Source organism: Macrosteles quadrilineatus, unplaced genomic scaffold (genome assembly GCF_028750875.1).
Source record: "Macrosteles quadrilineatus isolate MER2022 unplaced genomic scaffold, UCM_ALF_1.0 Scaffold_1__1_contigs__length_201487025, whole genome shotgun sequence".
Classification (NCBI taxonomy): Eukaryota; Metazoa; Arthropoda; class Insecta; order Hemiptera; family Cicadellidae; genus Macrosteles; species Macrosteles quadrilineatus.
The window spans coordinates 98,267,216-98,283,353 of NW_026542594.1; the positions used below are offsets into that span (position 1 = coordinate 98,267,216).

At 33.7% G+C, this 16,138-nt stretch overlaps 1 protein-coding gene across 1 annotated transcript; it reads right to left on the reverse strand.

Moving 5' to 3' along the window:
- Positions 1 to 3,676: 3,676 nt before the first annotated feature.
- LOC128999163 (annexin B10-like) lies at positions 3,677 to 14,952 on the reverse strand. The gene is made up of 8 exons (XM_054425543.1): positions 14,938 to 14,952; positions 11,581 to 11,757; positions 8,549 to 8,753; positions 6,782 to 6,861; positions 6,501 to 6,573; positions 6,078 to 6,251; positions 4,578 to 4,762; positions 3,677 to 3,863 (listed from the first exon to the last, which is right to left on the reverse strand). Exons 1-8 carry the CDS (start codon positions 14,950 to 14,952, stop codon positions 3,795 to 3,797), a joined length of 978 nt encoding a protein of 325 aa, XP_054281518.1. The 3' UTR covers positions 3,677 to 3,794.
- Between the last annotated feature and the right edge of the window lie 1,186 nt (positions 14,953 to 16,138).

The following is a 16,138-nucleotide window of genomic DNA, read 5'->3' on the forward strand; positions in this document are numbered from 1 at the left end:
ACAATATAAAAAGTAAAATTCTGATGTCGAATAGAACAATTAAGTTCAATATGACCTGTATTTTATTGAAAATTGTGAGATTTGAACTAGTGAATATCTGGTTTGGGTATATGCTTTATTCTTAAACAATTTGAAATATTTTTAAGTTATTACTTAGGGTTGGTTTAGTGGGAAATAATTCATTTTATTATTGTGGGATCAACAATTTGTTTGAAATCAATACTGTAGTGGACATTTTACGACATTCACCCTCTATTTACAGTATAAAATATAACAATGTAAATAAACTGTTACATCAATCTGACCTATACATTCTCCCATTGGCTTGTCAACAACCATTATCGTCGGTAAGCACTTAGAATAGCTATGCTATTTAAAGGGGGAAAACAAAAGTTGCGATAGCTTTTAACACCAATGGGTGTTTGCACTATTTTGTTTGGAATTATGAGAACCATAACGTACTTATTTTAATCAAAACCAATTTTTTTTTTTCAGAAAATCGGATTTTCCCATATTGTATACATGTTTTATGGGTTAGAACTTTAGATTATAATTTTTAATTTCATGAGTAAATGAGTTTTTAATTAAAAATGTTGTAAATATTCGTGAAGTTTTTATTTCCAATTTATATTTATTCCAATATTACCAGTTCTTCTTGAAGATTAATATCTTTATCAATAAAGTATTATCTCGCGATGAACGTTTGTCAAACATCTTGCTAAGTAACACAAACCAATACCCCCTAGGATCAACAAATAGGTCAATGTTGGATGTATTCGTCATGATAATTTAAACCATTCCATATCAATGAGTATTCTTGCGACCTTTGAACTATATTTGGAGACCTTCTCAAAAGCTTATCAGTTACATGGACTTTTAAAAGGCTCGATGACTCATCGTTTATTTCACATATTTTAGGAGGTAATCTATATATGGGTAATAAGAAACCATTATTAGAATTACAGTTTAAGAAGCATCCTAACCAATATAGTTACTATAGTATGACAATAACATAGTTAATCAAAAAACATTATCAGTTTTTTTATATTTTAGAGTTAAAAATGTTATTTATTATTGACATTAATAATGTACGCCTACTATACTATGTGATTCGATAAATATTCCCACCGCAGCAAACCTGCAGATTAAGTAAATTGGCATCTGGCACATTATATTTTCATTTAATACCTCCTTAAAAATTTCTGATTTATTCCCTATTTAAATCCTGTAATATTGTTTTTTTTCTCCTATAATATGTGTCATTGCCCTATAATAATATATTACAGATAACTTCAAATTTGTCTACCTTATGTGCTATCCTTATACATATATAATACTTGAAGGTTATTTCTACGAAACACTACTCCTCCGTTAATAATGGACGTACTTTTACAAACAATGTGTCAAAATTGAGTATTTTTTGTGTAGACGCCCCCTTATACCAATTCCTGTAATAAAAGTCCTGGGACTTTGCCCTACAGGCTATCAAAATCCCAATGTAGTTCTTATGAAGAAGAGATTTTGTTTACTTAAACAGACGAATAATTTGTATTAATTACAGCTGTTCATAGTGAACACATAATACACACAAAAGGGTTTGTATTCAGAGTAAGTTCGTTTTTAGTTTCGGTAACTGGAGTGAAGTTATTGATGACATTATCTTTGAGTTGACTCTTTTAAGTAATCGAAAATTATGACTGTTATTCGTTTTTAAATAACGCCTGTAATACTTTGCAATTGCCCGAATGCGAGAAACAGGTGAACACGTTTTTAAATAATAGTTTATTTTTATTTCGTGTCATTTCATTTAATGTGTTTACTATCAAGTAATATTCCATAACCCCGCAGAAATATCATTCCCCTTTGTTTCACAAATTAATGTAATATTTATGTATTTACGTCAAGTCTGTCCTTACACATCCAATATCTATCAATAATCACAACCAACTTAGAATAATTATGGTATCGTAAGAAAATTGCAATATAATAATATTTTATATAGTATTTCAAAATTAGGCAAATAAAACCCAAATTACTGTGGCAAGTGCTTCATGTGAAATTACCAATGTACTACTTAACAATGGACATATGAACTTCTAGACCTTCAGCCGTTGGTCTTTCCCCAGTTCCTGCCAGATCCTGAATGTATTAACATCATTGTTATACGACATTGTTCCTAAATTTAAATTAAATTTCAAGCTTGGTACATTTTTACACTAGATAACAAAAAATCTAAACTGATTGTTTTAGCTAGCTCAGTGATCTTACCAAATGACCGTAGATAATGTTTCATACGCCATATCTTTATACTGAGTTATTTGACTTATTGATCAACCGATTTTCTTTAATTTGGAATCGTTAGAACTTTAAAAGAATTGTGTTATCAAAACCCAACTTTAATATTCACCATTTCAAAACTACACATAATAAAACAAATAAAATTTTTTCTCAAAACTTGTATTTGCGTTAATAATCTATTCGCCAAATTTCAATTCATCACAAATTAATTATTATTGCAAATAGTATTGTGAAAAGAAAAACAATGGTGTACAGGTAGTGTTTGTTATGTGATATTTTAATTTGTCTTTGGTCCAGGAATCTTCTTCAGCCTCAGACACCCACAAAGGTTGGTAGAGAATTCAGGGACTGCCTGTTTATATATATATATATATATATTTCTTTTTATATGTATAAATCTGTTTATAAATATTTAAATTCGAGTGGATGGTGTTTTTAGGAACCTCAAAATGCAAAAGTCGGTTCAGGGTCCAGGTCTTACCATGGGACTTACGGTAATAGCTAATTCCTACATGGGAAATTCACTGAAATCTTCACAGCTATGCAATTACAAATGAGTGTTGTCATAGAATAAGGCATCATAATGCTAATTTCTAGTTTCGGCAGATTATATAAAATAACATTGGTCAGAGTGAGGTTAAATTTGTTGATGTTTTTTGTAGCTGTATGTATGCAATATTTGGAAATTGTAACCATCAAGGCGAAAGATTGCGTTTTACTGGTGATTTGAGAAAAGTCCCTTTTATGTGTTTACATTCCATATAATGGCAATAAAAAGGTTATACAACTGGATAACTGCAACACTTTAAGGCATTTAATGGTCATTAAAACAAGAATTAAACGTTGAGCCAAAGCGTTTGGTTTATAATCACTATTCAAAAGAAAATTTTACAAGCCAATAAAACAGCTTAAATGCTACGGAGAAAACTATTGCACACAAATAAAAAGTTTCAAAGTATTTAATGTTACTTAAAGAGATATTAAATTTTAAAATAAAATTATGGGAGGCTGAATTGGGAGGACTTGATTGCACACATACATCACAGCATCAATAAGATAAACATATTCATTTTATGACACAGTATTACTTTATTGATTAAATATAAATACACACAGTAGACATGAAAAATTATTATGTAATATGCATAAAGTTATTAGATAATACAGGAGCTAAAAATAAACTACATACAATGGCCAAAAATTAACAAACTAATAGTATAGAAAACAGATACGTGCATTTTCAAAATACTACTACATTTTTTAACAAATTTATATGAATTTTATATTTACATTCAGGAAGTAACGAATTAAGAATTTGATCATGATATTTCAATCTTTAAAAAATATTATATTTTAGTCATCCAGCAAGATAGTGCTTTAAAATTCTTAAGTCATTTTTGTGTAATGTTCCTCAAAAGTATTTTGTAAAGATATAAAAATAAATGTACAGTTCTAAACAGTGTGATTGTCAACATACTTATTAGATATTCTTTAGTCTAGGCAGTATCCCTTAGACTTCCGATGAGCGCAACAAGGGCCTTCATGTAATCTCCAGACGTATCACCCTGTAAAAATACGAAACACGCTTAGTATACAGGGTGTTCATATTTTCTTGACTTGTTCCTTGGGCTAAGACAAACATAAAATTTCGTACAAGTCATGGTCTAAAACGCCTAGATATCTGCTCGTTGGTTATTTTTAAATGCATACACCAAGATAATTTAATATATACTCTTTCTCTCATCTTGTGTAAGTACAGTATTTTCCAGATTGGACGCTGATACACACAATGAAAACCAAACTACACTTCGCTTTCTAAGTTCTGCCTTGGTCATTCAAATCATATTGGCTATCCAGATGTAATAAATGTACCTTCTTCTACTTTCTTTGTCTCCGATGAAATTCTAATGAGTTTTGCTTGTTTAAGGATGCAAATTTTATAAAGTTTGGTGTATTTACTTAATTTTACATGACGTTTAGAAATATATACAAAATAACAGGTTTCACATTCCATGCAGCAACAAACCTTGGTACCTATTGAGTTAATGCTCATTATACCTATTGTATAATGGTTCAAAGTGCTCAATGATCTCAACATCAAAGTGTTGAGTAGGATCGGCAGTTTTTGATGATAAGTTTAGGATCATGATCTAAACATTTCTGTATGAATTGTAACTGGACTGATTTAATTCCACAAAAAATCAAAATATGCATTGTTAACAGTAATACCATAGATAAAACATACTCCCTTAGTTTGGTTAGTCTATGGTAATACTAACCTTGACATCACTCTCCAAAGTTTTCCCGAAGAGTCGCTCATATTCCTGCTTGATATTGCCAAGGTCAATCTCACAGCGACTGACGATGATACGGATCAAGGTGGCGTCGTCAGTTCCCAGTCCAGCCATGGCCTTGTGCAGCTGCTTGGCGTAGTAAACTGGCAAAGGGTTCTGAACACACTCAACTGGAACAAACAAATAGCCATTTCCTATTTGATACGTAAAACATGAGTTGAGTCAGTATATCACCTTGAGGCGTCGTCAGTTCCCAGTCCAGCCATGGCCTTGTGCAGCTGCTTGGCGTAGTAAACTGGCAAAGGGTTCTGAACACACTCAACTGGAACAAACAAATAGCCATTTCCTATTTGTTACGTAAAACATGAGTTGAGTCAGTATATCACCTTGAGGCGTCGTCAGTTCCCAGTCCAGCCATAGCCTTGTGCAGCTGCTTGGCGTAGTAAACTGGCAAAGGGTTCTGAACACACTCAACTGGAACAAACAAATAGCCATTTCCTATTTGTTACGTAAAACATGAGTTGAGTCAGTATATCACCTTGAGGCGTCGTCAGTTCCCAGTCCAGCCATGGCCTTGTGCAGCTGCTTGGCGTAGTAAACTGGCAAAGGGTTCTGAACACACTCAACTGGGACAAACAAATCGTCATTTCCTATTTGTTACGTAAAACATGAGTTGAGTCAGTACATCACCTTGTAGTTAGTCCAGTCAAAAAAGTCAAATGTATAAACAATGACGGAACAAATGAGCAACAAGCAAGAATAAATACCACTCAGTAGTACCATTGGTTTTTGTAAAGGTATTAGCTAAATATATGTGTTTGTGTAGAGTTTATCACTACAAAGTTTATCGGTATTTCTCTCAGCTAACCTTGGTCTGACTTTTGTTTTTAACTGATCTGTCAAGCGTAAAAAATACCTTTAGTGTACAATATCGCACACTAAGTCGTAGGTAACTTAATCCAGGTGGAGCCAGCTTTATAATCGTTTAAGAATGCGCTAGGTGGAACCAACCTTTTTAATCGTTTAAGAATGCGCTAGGTGGAACCAGCTTTATAATCGTTTAGGAATACGCTAGGTGGAACCAGCTTTATAATCGTTTAAGAATGCGCTAGGTGGAACCAGCTTTATAATCGTTTAGGAATACGCTAGGTGGAACCAGCTTATAATAGTTTAAGAATGCGCCGGGTAGAACTAGTTTATGTGGTGTCACGAATTGAGAGATGCATCCAAAATTAATAACGAACTTTCATTTTTGCGAGATAAAAGAATACCTCACTTCAAATTAAGTATTTTGAATTATTATCAAACTTAACATTAAAACCACAACAATAAATTGTGTTTTTACTCAATTTAACATTTGACCAAGCTTCAATTTGGTAGTTTTATTTTACTGGTACACTCATCATTCCACTAAGATAAGAGTCAAGAATACACTTTTAAATTTTCTAGATCTACATAACTTTTCAGACATAATACTTTTCTCACCGACTGTCAACATAGCTTCCAGCAGAGATCCGCTGAGCTCACTTTGCAGTGCCTGCTTGATTGTTCGTCCTGTGATGTTCTTGTACTCTTCAAACACTAATCTCAGCTGTTCGTGGCTTTCGTGTGTTAAAATCTTGTTGAAAACTGCCTCGTCTGTGCCCCACTTTGCTTCTCCTGCAACATTGTAATATGCGGTAGAAGTTAGAAAAAATGGGGAAGATGTTCGTTCCAGATGTAGTTTATAACAAACATAACCGACTAAATCTCTCCACGCAACCAATCTTCGTATTGTTGTCTTTCAGCTTGGGATTAATGGGTGCTCTTGCTGGAATAATTATTTTAATGTATTTTATTGCTCGTATTTCACACCGTTCTCAGAGGTTTTAAGATGATTCGGTAGAAATTTCTAACTACGTCCTTTACCTGCAAGGTGGAGAGCCTCCGCTTGTTCCTTTGCCTTCTTTGGGAAGACATGATCTGGAGGGTTCCGGATGGCCTGAAAATTTCAAAACTAGTTTTAAAAACAGTGTTCACATTATATTTGCTAATGGTGTGATACTACAGTTTTCTTACTATATACGCTGTAGGATGATTAAAGGTCCTTAATAATATTTGCATATAAAATCTCATGATTACTTTTTTTGGATGATTAGCAATAAAAAAAATCATTCATCGTATAATCCAAGATACATGCCCAAACTTACTGTTGTTATTAGGGTCAAGAACCTCCTGAAGTCTCCACGGGTTCTGCTACAAACGTGTTCTGCTAATGGGCGATTAAACACTGAAAACAAAACATAATGTAATGCAGTTTCAATAAAAACATAAGATTTTTAGACAACTATAAAATTTGTTTCTATGATTGAGAGTTCCTAAATAAGAAATGCACCCGCCCCAGCAAACCTAAAGACTATACTAAGCGAATTTCCATTTACATGGCTAGATTTCCACTAAAATATTCCCTTGAAATTGTTAGATTTGTCTCCTATTTAAATAATATTAATCTGATCATGGTTCGTGAGCTCGTTCAAATGAATGTAGTTTATATGTTTGTACAGAACTTCATGAAAATCGGATCCCTTTTACTGGAGTTATCGCGCTAACGGACTCATAATATCTATATAATTAATACGCTACATGAAACTTTGTCGGTTGAACTCCTCCGCCATTTCTTAACCGATTTTATCCATTGACGTCTCATTGGAAAGAGCGTGTCGCGTAGATTTGCAAACTGGCCTTACATTTTTGAAAAAGTCCCTTGGGCTCTGCCCCAGTGGCTTTGAAAGTTCCCATGTTATCCTTATGGAGAACTTAATTGTTTATATTTTGATCAGCTGTATAGTTTAATTGCTGTTGTTTATTTTTCAATTCAATGAAACACATTGAGTACATTTATTTACTATTTGAGTTTGTGTAAACATAACCCCCAAGACGGATCGTGTTAGTATGGTTGTATCTTAAATTTGTGTATTTTATCTTTGTTTTGTGTCGCTATGACGGATCGTGTTAGCATGATTGTAACTAAAATTTGTGCATTCATCGTTGTTTTGTGTAGCTATAATTTGTTTATTTGTTGTTTCTTTTAAATTACTCCGACGTGACGACAACGAAACATAGACAGGAGGCGTAATCGTGATAACGACCGCAGCTACAGAAGAGTGGCGCGTAATACGCTTATCATCACAGTCAGTACCTTACCCTGGACAATCTCAACGAGGCACTTTGAGAAGGAGAAAACCGGCCGGAATGCTTTAGGTTGATCAATAACGAAGATAAACATGGACAACCTTATACGGCTATTAAGTCAGGAAAATGTTTGTAGGAAACATTAAAAAGCAATACCAGGTTATGAAATATGACATGTACATGCAATATTTACAGGAAATGTTGATTACTGTTATATACATCGTGAGTATCTCCATGAGTTACACACCGGTAATCTTTGAGTTGACTCTTTTAAACTCATTGTAAATATGACTGTTATTCGTTTTGTAATAACTCATGTAATAGTACTTTGAAATTGCTCGAATTCGAGCAACATGTACACTAGTATCTAAATAAATATATATGAATTTGAAAGGAGAGTGTTTGGCCTCTGGAGACCCCAAAACTATAAGGTGAAAATGTTCCGGGTCCAAGTCTTACTATGAGACCTACGGTAATAGCTTATTCCCTATATGGGAAATTCACTTATATGTATTTAAATATAAATGTTAATTGTTATAGTTAATGTTCTAATTTCTTACACAAGGGTATTATACACTAATGTGAATAACAATCATGTTACGTTATATAATTACGTAATGTTTATAAAATCTAAAGGCTTACTTTGACCACTGTAGTATAGCTTTATCCCACTTTACACTAATAGTAATTATCAACATAACCTGCAAGAAACAACAAAATAAAATCACTGAAAAATATGCTTGAAATAGTATTAATAATATATCTGAGTGACAATTAACGCTTACACTGCTCATAGGTTGTGCTTATATCCTTGATTTCCCTGCAGGAGCGAGTACATAGTATCTCGATAACTGCCATGTCGTCACAGTAAACACCCGACAAAGCATTTTGGAGTTGATGGCAAAGGTATTCTACTGGAGAAGTCATCAGTCCGATGATAACGTTGCTAAAATTGCCTGAAATCTCACTTTTAAGGTCGCTAACCAGTTCCTAAAAGAAAAGGAAAAGAAACATGTTTAATTTATGTTATGTTCTTGAGTCATATGTAGCACGCTAGTTAATTGTGAACAAATTACTACCTTCATAGTTATACAGGGTTAGGCAAAAGTCTGGAACCCCCCCATTAACTTTAAAACGAATCACGCCAAGGAAACTAAACTGAGCACACCTTTATATGAAATGAAAATGCACTTTTTGGTCAGTATAAAAATTTTTTCCGGGACCCCAAAATGGGGGATTTTGGGGGCAACTCAAAAATTTCAAATGTTAAGCCCCATCGAGTGACACCTCATTTTAAAGGTCTTGATTTAAGAAAACAAACAACGCAAACTAGAGGTCCCTATCTTAACCCAGTCAAAAATGGCGGTCACTTGAAATTTCAAAAAAAGCAATTTGGAAATTTGAATAAAAAGTAATAACCCCCCTTCTAAGTTTTTTCTAATGTTAATTACAAAGATATCCTTTTGGTGGTTGTGCAACCTTCGCAGGTACTTTATTATTGTCATTTCAAAAATTTTGAATTTGCACCGAAAATGGGGGATTTTGGGGGCAACTCAAAAATGTCAAATTTTAAGCCCCATCGAGTGACACCTCATTTTGAAGGTCTTGATTTAAGAAAACAAACAACGCAAACTAGAGGTCTCTATCTTAACCCAGTCAAAAATGGCGGTCACTTGAAAATGCATCGCACTATTTAATAACCTCTTATGAAGATTCTTGATCAATAAACAGTCAATAAACAGTGCGTACTAAAGTTTTATTAAAAAGCAAAACGTTATTAGACGAAATTTATGTTACAATTCTTATTAATCACTATCTTTCAATATGGCGTAGGAAAACATCTTAACATTAATAATTATTATCAAATTTTATTGCTTCTACTCACCTAATTTCCTTATAAAAGATGCTCGAATTGCTCCCCTTGTACTGTCTGGACATGTCCTAGCCTGTTGTAAAAATGTGAAACAGCATGTTGAATGGATTCTCGTGGAACATTGTGAATTTCCTCAACTATCCTGTTCCTCAGATCATTGATGCACTGTGGTTTTGTTTTATACACATTATCTTTAATGTGGCCCCAAGCAAAGTAATCAAGTGGTGACAAATCAGGTGACCTTGCAGGCCACTCGACAGCCCCTCGTCTCCCTATCCAGCGATTTGGAAACATGTTGTTCAAATACGTGCGGACATCCCGGCCATAGTGTGGAGGTGCTCCATCTTGCTGGAACCAAATCTGATCACTGTTATTAGTTGCTAACTGGACAGCGGGAATAATCTGCTGTTGGAGCATTGTCAGGTACACTGCACAGTTAAGATTACCTTCAATGAAGAACGGTCCGATAAATCTATCTCCTACAATACCAAGCCAAACATTTAATTTTTCCGGATGTTGTGTATGTTGTTCTCTCATCCAGCGAGGGTTTTCATCAGACCAGTAGCGACAATTATGCCTGTTGACATTTCCGTTTACCATAAAAGTTGCTTCATCTGAGAAAACAATGTTATTTAATTGAATAGTATTGTTATCAATACGTGACATCATTAACTCGCAAAATTCTACTCGACGATCGAAGTCATCCTCAGATAGTTCCTGAACTAAATGAAGTTTGTATGCTTTAAAACCGCTGTCGTGTAAAACTCTACGCACTGATCTTTGGGAGATCTCTACACTTAGGCCAACAACATTTGTTGAGACATGGGGATTTTCTACAACAGATTGCAAAACATCCAATGACTTTTCTTCGTTTGTAGCAGTTTTCGGTCTTCCTGATCTGGGACGGTCCTTGACACTGCCTGTCTCTTCAAAACGTTGAACAGTTTTTATTACTACTGATTTTGAAATAGGGTTACGATTAGGAAAAGAATCATTAAATAAGTTTTTTACCTGTACATAACTTCTGATTCTGTCACCATATCCTCGCATAATTAGTATAGTGATCCGCTCTTGTTCACTCAGCTCCATTTTACAGTAAAATTATGAAACATACCATATTGGCTAGTGGTTAGTCTCACCCAAATGCCAGTCTGATAGTTACTGATAAGGTTGTGGTCCTAGAATGTCAAAGCCGGTGAAAGTTGCCCTCAAGAGTTATTGTTTTCCAATGTGGGTTTTTCGAGTAATGCGGCTGGTTTTCCTCAATGTACAATAATTGTAAGTGAACTAATAAAATTACTCTGGAAGTAGATGACAAAGTTTGGTTTGCACAATTTGTTTAAAATCTTCAAAATGAGGTGACACTCGATGGGGCTTAAAATTAGACATTTTTGAGTTGCCCCCAAAATCCCCCATTTTCGGTGCAAATTCAAAATTTTTGAAATGACAATAATAAAGTACCTGTGAAGGTTGCACAACCACCAAAAGGATATCTTTGTAATTAACATTAGAAAAAACTTAGAAGGGGGGTTATTACTTTTTATTCAAATTTCCAAATTGCTTTTTTTGAAATTTCAAGTGACCGCCATTTTTGACTGGGTTAAGATAGGGACCTCTAGTTTGCGTTGTTTGTTTTCTTAAATCAAGACCTTCAAAATGAGGTGTCACTCGATGGGGCTTAACATTTGAAATTTTTGAGTTGCCCCCAAAATCCCCCATTTTGGGGTCCTGGAAAAAATTTTTATACTGACCAAAAAGTGCATTTTCATTTCATATAAAGGTGTGCTCAGTTTAGTTTCCTTGGCGTGATTCGTTTTAAAGTTAATGGGGGGGTTCCAGACTTTTGCCTAACCCTGTATACTGTTAAAGAATACGTTTCTATATTATTTTCTGTAACCTGAATTTTCTGGACAGGTGATTACATACTACGATGAGGGACCATACCCTTTCAATCTCCGTAGCGTATGTTCTGGAGATCTCCTGTCTCTGGTTGTAGGATCTCTTGGTCAGAATGTCTATGATGGTTTGTTCATCAGTTCCGAACCCCTTCATCGCCTGACGCAGCGCCACGGCGTCCTCGACAGCGTTGAAGGCACTGAACGGCACCACAGTTGGCTCTTGCTGAAAATTATCATCAAATGACAATTAAATGTTGTGTTATAACTTATTAGTTATTAGCAGAATATTCATCCTTCGTACGGGGTTGGCGTAGTGATATAAAATGCTTATTGCAGTTATACTTGTGCTTTGCGTTTGCATTGGGGAGGACAAGGTTTGAGATCATTTGGATCTTTACAGTATGCATTGTATGTGCATTGTGTGTGCATTACAGTATGCATTGTCTGTACACAGAATTCCCGTGTATAGTCAATGGCTATAGTATAACACATCTACCATAGCCATAAATACCACTGCACCTAAAAAAAGTAAATAATCGAATATTCGCACAATATCAAAAGATTATTTGTGAATTAAATAATACCCCCGCCGCAGCAAACCTGCAGACTAAGCGAATTTCCATCAACCTGATTGGATTTACACTAAAATGCCTCCATAAAAATAGCACATTTATTTCCTATTTAAATAGAATTAGTTTAACGAGTACTTAGGTTTGCTGCAACAGGGAGGGTAAAAAAGATTTTTTTTTATGATAATAGTTTAGTAAGAAATAAAAGTATTTTTCAAAATCGATCAAAATATGTTTATAAACAAGCAAACTACAACAGTTGACTTATTCTCCATAAGAATAACATGGGAATTTTAAAATTACAATTTTTTAGAATTTTCTCCGTAACAATCAGGCGCATAATAACGCTTCAATATACTCAATTATTTGTTTTTTTAAGCTCTACAAAATGGTTTAAAAAGAAATTGTGAAATTTTGTGTTTTTAGGGTCAAAAATGGGGAAAACCTATTTTTACCCCATAAAACCCCCCATAAACCCCCGTTCCCATAGTCCGATCATGCTGGTTCGCGAACTCATTCAAGTTTATCCCGCCTTACACCTTCAAACCAAATTTTATCAAAATCGGACAAAAATTACTCAAGTTATCGTGCGGATGGACACATATATATATATAAAAATTTGAACGAATGGTGTTTTTGGCCTCTGGGGACATCAAAATGAAAAAGTAAATCGGTCCCGGGCTTAGGTCTTACCATGAGACCTACGGTAATAGCTACTTCCCTATAGGGAAATTCGCTAAAACATAAACTTAACTGTAAACAATCCTACTTCGACAGTTCTCATTGTATATCACAGATTTTGTTGCTGCTTGGTTCAAATTAACTGTTGTCAAAATGCAAAAAAGTAATAGTGCTGCACCTTGTTGGTAAACTTTAACTTTTTAACGATATCTATATACAGGGTGATTGGTACTCAGTGTGACAAAAATTTGTTGGTGTAAGTACAAAGTAAATGCAGTATGATGATGCATATTAAATGTCCCAAGTCTAAAAATTAGCTTCCCAAAGAATTATTTTATGTTTTTCAAAAATAACTATGTTTTTAAACATAATACAGCTATTTCTCAATTACCTGTAAATGGATTTGAGTAGATAATGTCATTTTCGTGTTCTACATTAAATTTTGAATAAGAATAATACAAAATGACAGAGTATCAGTTGTAAAAACTCCATTGTAAATAGATTCAAAGATAATAATTAAGATGTTCGATACAAATTTAAAAAAACATTGGTCAATTGCATTTGTTCACACCCTGTATACAAGAAAGTGTCGGAATATGTTAAAAACTGCGCCATTTTATAAGCTTTCCAACCATATGCTACACCATTGAGCTTTATGTCTGCTTATGTACGCTTTCGTGGTTTGAAAACTACAAAGCATGGTGTCTTTAACATTTAAAACATAGAATGTCGGCATGTATTAAGCAAAAGTTGTATTTTTGTTTCAGTTTGAACAGTAAAACAGTAAAAAAGTTCCCTGTTTTCTGGCATTCAAACCACTAAAGCAAACAAAAAAATATCTAAACCTCAATAGTGTAGCATATGGTTGGAAAGCTTATAAAATGGCGCAGTTTTTAACATATTCCGACACTTTCTTCTATACAGGGTGTGAAAAATGCAATAGACCATAGTTTTTTAAATTGTTATCAATCATAAAAGATTTAATACGCGTACTTTAATATACGATCTAGCATCTTATTTGCTTAGCTGTGTACATTCGTCATATCGAATTTAATGTATCGACATACACACTCTACAAACATTTCGTGTGAGTTATTTTTAGATTTTACAAATAGACTGAAACTAAATCATTGAATTTTAGAAGTACTACCCCTTGCTAAAATAATTTTAACTACAGTTTCGACTAAAAATAATTTTACTACAGATGTAAGCAGAATCAGAATTCCTAATTTACTCATTGTACTTTGTCTCAATCAGAACGTGTAAAAAGCCATTAAGGTGGGGTTCATTCTCAATAAAAATAGAGAACTACATATCATAATTAACATAATTGAATGTGTTTACCGTGTAAGCAAGATGAGATGAGTTCGGTTAAAGTAAAGTGACACTTATAGAGATTCCATTTTACTTTAAAATCTTTCAAAACTATTATTTACAGAATAGCCACTTACCAAGAGTGTTATGCATATTTCATTTTTTCATGCATAACTTATGACGTTGAGTATATAGGTAATCAAAATATTACAAGGGGGCCCGTGCGAAAATTACGCAGTTTTAAAGGTTCGAAAACTTATTTCTGAGGAAGAATAAATCCAGTTCGATTCCCATTTATTTTCTCAAGATTATGTTTATGTTAGAACAGTTATTAGGTTAAAAGAACTGCTAACTTTCAATGCATTTTTTATTATAGTATCAAACTAAAAAGTGATTTGCCTATTTAAAGCCTATTAAAACACATTATTATAAACTGTTTAATCTCTTGTATAAAATTTAACCGTGGTTAATAAAATTATAGGTTTATATTTATAGTAACGGGGCTTCATTCCCTGAGTTCCCAAGTTCAAATCCCGCCGAATCCCCAATGATCCAAACGAAGGAACAACGGTTAAATTACAATTCACATTGATACTTTTATAAATAAAGTTGGTCAGCATAACTGATTGTTTGAAAAATAGCTTTAGAAATAAATGAAACTTGAGGGGGATGAAACCCTAAAGGAAATTATGTTTTTAATTACCATTTTCAGGTGAGTTAAATAATAAGCTTTAAAACTACACCTAAATCGTAAAAATGGGTTACAGGAAACCCAATCATTATAGTATATAGATTCTAACAAGTATAGGAAAAATTAAAACTTAATCACTAGTACTTACCTTGTAATGAGTCATGACTGGAAATATAATGGTAAATCTGCAACAAAAGAATGAGCATAAGTAATATAAGATGTAAATAAATTTTTGGTGGATCAAAAGGGGTAATATACGGGGTATTTGGTAGTGTCAACGATTTTAAGGCAAAATGCCGTAAAAATACTCAAACCGGAAAATTATACCTCACTCCTCCTTTGGGAAATAGCATTTTTTATGTCTTAACATTTACTTTTAAAATATAATTATTAAACTTGTAACATAATAATCATTTCAAGGGGCTTTCTTAGAATCTACGATAAATGTCCAATCAACAAATTATAGTTCGTTACAAGCAGATAGGTATGTTTATAACCTCGTAAATTTGACATGAATAAACATTTTGAAAATCCATAAAAATCCACAATTCGCTTTAGATTTTTTAAGTCTTGTTGAAAATAGTTGACTAGTACCATTGACTATTGGATACAGTTGGTGTATTAACGTCAAAGCTAGTACAAAAAAAACTCCTCCGAATTTTAAGCTTTGAAATTGCATATATACAACATGTAACAATTTATGTACTCCAAAGGGGGGGGGGCATAATGCGTTTAACATAATTCTAATCAATGTTTCATTAACTGCAATTAATTACAAGAACGTGGAAAGCGAGCTGGTCAAGTGGTAGAGCGCGAGGCTTCGTTCCCTGAGGTCCCAGGTTCAAATCCCACCAAATCACCAACGTAATTAATCTGAGTGATAATGCCTCAACCCCTAAATCTAGCCTGAAGTAATGTGTATAACCATCTCAGGCTCAATGTCCTGAAAAATACAAGAATGCATCTAGTGAAAGAAGAGTGCTAAAGGTAATTAAGTGTATTATGTAATAATGTTTCTCTAGTCAATTTAAATAACCTATACAATACAGCTTAGGACTGTTCTCGTAAAGAATTGATCCCCTGGTAAAAGTAGATGATCTTATAAACTAATATCACTTTAATGTTTTAAGTGTGGTGAAGTTTTTAGCGAATTTCCCATTTAGGGAATAAGCTATTACCGTAGTACTCATGGTAAGACCTGGACCCAGAACCGATTTATTTTTTCGTTTTCTAGAGACCAAAAACACCATCCGTTCAAATTCATATATATATAATGTCACATATATACATAATACAATAATGTCCGAAACATGTCACTTCTTTTTATAAAATATAATATTCAGGGTGCT